The following is a 3,378-nucleotide window of genomic DNA, read 5'->3' as shown; positions in this document are numbered from 1 at the left end:
GTTTTCAATATTCATAATGATCAACGGAAAAGTTATTGGAGTAGATAATTCAGTTGGAATTATATAACTTCAATTATATATATATAACTTCAAATAACATATTAATTAAAGATTATCTGCTTTTCTTCATTCCTTACATACATTCACATATTCTGCAAAGTAAAACTGCATACCTGTTTCTGCAGGTTTTGTATTCTACTTTAAGAATTGGTTTACAAGACTCAGATTTTCTTCCTTCTCTTTGACTTTTTCCTAATGAGAGACAAAATTGTTAAATTTGGTTTAAATTATACTCATCCATGAAAAAATTTTAAATTTCAATAAAGAATCATAAAAATGGAATAATAATATAACAAAACAAAAACAACAAGCTACTATGAAGTGTTCACATGTAGATTACTACACCTGGGCAATCCTTGAAGCTTTTACACTGTATAACAAGTGATACAAATACTACTGAGCCTGAAGACCCAACAAAGTTTTACTTGTACTGTTTTAAGAAGAATATAATGCAATATTTTATATTTCCATCTACAATGACTAAATTTGAATAACTTTATTACTTTACTTATATTATTAAACTAGTCACTTGTGCCAGTTAATGCACAATAACATCAATTTATAAAGTCAGTATTTATATTTGACAAAATAAAATAGGTCTGTACAGTCTAATATTTTTATTTAATTCATAATCGACTTTCAGCATAGTTACAATTGGCTGCTATATAATTCTTGAAGTTATTTATAAAATTATCCAACGTTGATTGCTTTACATTCTCTAAATATGAATGTATTGTCTTATAAAGTTATTTTAGTTACTTATACTTGTAAATGTAGAAATGAACACACATATACATGCATAACGAAATATGTCATTTTAGAAATCTGCTGCTCATGGTGGTACAGACCTACAATTCCAACACTCAGGAGGCTGAGACAGGGGAGTTCAGATTTTAAATCTAGTCTAGGGTACATAATGAGATTCTGTACCCCATCTTAACTCCTACCTCCACAAATAGAAGAAAAAAGGGAAGAGAAAAAATAAAATCCATACCATGCTCAATATTTTTATTTTGTATTTGATTTTTTATTTTTTAAATTCTATGTTTATGTGTATGCTCCTGTATATGTGCACATAAGTGCGGGGATCTCAGTGACCAGAAGAGGGCATCAGATTGCCTGGAGATGGAGCTACAGGTAGTTGTGAGCCATTTGATGTGGGAACTGAACTCAGATCCTCTTCAAGAGCAGCATGTGCTCTTTGACACTGAGCCATCTCTACAGCCCCCTAATAGATTCAAATTTTCATATTACAGAAATATTTGTGGTGTAAAGCATACAGTAAATTTAAAATACAAGATCATTCCAACTCTTTAAAAATATTTTATTACATTTATTTATTTATTTGGTGCATGTATGTGTGGGTGTGTGCCTATGTGCCTGCCTGTGTGTGTGCCTCTGTGTGTGTGTGTGTGTGTGTCTGTGTGTGTGTGTATGTACATTTGTGCTGTGGTGCACACATACAGCTCAGAGGAAAATTTGTGGGAGTTGGTTCTCTCTTTCCATAGTGTAGTCTCAGGGATTGAACTCAGGTTATGAGGCCCAATTAATTTTTTATTTCAATCTTTGGCTCTAACAATTTTCTTTGGGGTAAGGGTTTCTTGCTTTGATTATATCCAATGCCTGCTTAAAACATGCTTAAATGCCACACCATGCAAAATAACAGTACCAACAACTGCATTAGTTGCTATTCCTTATGTTTAGAGTACTATACATCAAGTGATATGGCATAAATAACCAAAAATTCTAATATTTAGAATTCAGTAGATTGTATAATAGAAGCATACAAATTACAGTATGATATACCAGATGAAAACCAGTGACAGCCATAAAGTTTTATAGGAGCTGAAATTAAAACACAGTTTTTATGGATAGGTCAATTTACTATATAAAAATATTTATATTTGACTATATAAAAATACATATGTAAGAAATTGGAGAAATAATTTTCATGCACAAAACAGCCAATCAACAAGTCTTTACTATTGATTTCTAATACAGATAACAGACAGCTTTTGAATTGGGGAGTAATACGAATAAAGAAACATTTAAAAACATTAATATGGGTTAATTTTATAACAATATTTTGAAAACTATAAGAGATTGATGCTGGAAACATAAGGAGAGTATTGCAACAACAACAACAAAACCCCGGACAAAACACGAAGAAGGAAAGTGAACAATCTCAACAGTGTGGAATATCATTAATTATACCACCAGTGCATAATGGTAGTACCAAGAGGTGAGGAAAGAAATGGGTTGAAAACAATTCAAATAATTGAGGGCTCAAAAAACCCCAAATTAATGAAAAATATTATTCATACATTTAAGAAGATGACAAAGGAAAATCTACACATAGACAATCCCAGCAAAAATACTGAAAGCGAAAAGAAAATCTTAAAGGCAGCAAGGAAAAAAATGACTTACTTAAAAAAGAATCTCAAAATAAGATTAAAAGCTAACTTTTAGAAACAACAGAGGCCAACAAGCAGAGAATAACAATTCAAAATAGAAGAAAGAAAAAAACCTGTCACCTAAGAATATTACATTGGGCAAAATAATATTTCAAATATAAATTCTAGTAAATATATTTCCACAGAAAACTGGGAATTTGCAACTATCGGAATTATCTTACCAAAAATATAATAATAAAAGATGTTTTTCAGTCTAAAAGAAACTGACTATAGACAGGAATTTGAACTCACAAATAATAGTGTACAGAATTTGATTAGTTTATGTTTTCCTTGGAAACTATTCCACCTACGTTCTCAATTCTATAGAGAGAATGTGCGAATAAGAATTTTATTTGTTAATCACTGCATTTCAAAGGTAATTTCTCCCATGTAATTTCTTATTTTGTGCTTTTATTCTTTTGTATTGATTAGTTTAGCTAAAGATAATGTCTGTTTTCTTTGATTATCTTAATAACATGTCAGTGTTTTTTTAATTTTTAATTTTCATTTATTTACTTAATGTGTGTGGGTGTTTTGTCTGCATGTATGTAAATGTACCCATGTCATGCAGTACCTGCAGAAGCCAGAAAACAGTGTCAGATTCCCTAGAACTAGAGTTTCAGATGGTTGTTAGCTGCCATGTGGATGCTGGGAACTGAGTCTAGATCCTCTGGAAGAACAGCAAGTGTTCTTGAGTGCTGAACCATCTCACCAGCCCCCTTTATTTGTTTTTTTTTTAATATATTTTATTTTTCATTTGCTCTGTGGTTTAAGTTGAGTGTACAGCCTGCATGTATGTGAGTGCACCTGTGTCGTGCAATGCTGTGGAGGTCAGAAGAGGGCTTTGGATTCCCTTGGAACTGGA

At 31.6% G+C, this 3,378-nt stretch overlaps 1 protein-coding gene across 1 annotated transcript in view; it reads right to left on the bottom strand.

Moving 5' to 3' along the window:
• Window positions 1–3,378, bottom strand: part of Stxbp5l (syntaxin binding protein 5 like) — a 395,225-nt gene that overhangs the window by 194,715 nt on the left and 197,132 nt on the right. The window contains exon 10 of the mRNA XM_008842914.1: window positions 174–252. Within this exon, the coding sequence (XP_008841136.1) occupies window positions 174–252 (79 nt within the window). The remainder of the gene's footprint in view (window positions 1–173; window positions 253–3,378) is intronic.

The sequence above is a fragment of the Nannospalax galili genome, unplaced genomic scaffold (assembly GCF_000622305.1).
Source record: "Nannospalax galili isolate Female #2095 unplaced genomic scaffold, S.galili_v1.0 scaffold18, whole genome shotgun sequence".
Taxonomy (NCBI): Eukaryota; Metazoa; Chordata; class Mammalia; order Rodentia; family Spalacidae; genus Nannospalax; species Nannospalax galili.
Note: the sequence above shows the minus strand (reverse complement) of the source record. Positions and strands in the feature narration are given on the sequence as shown.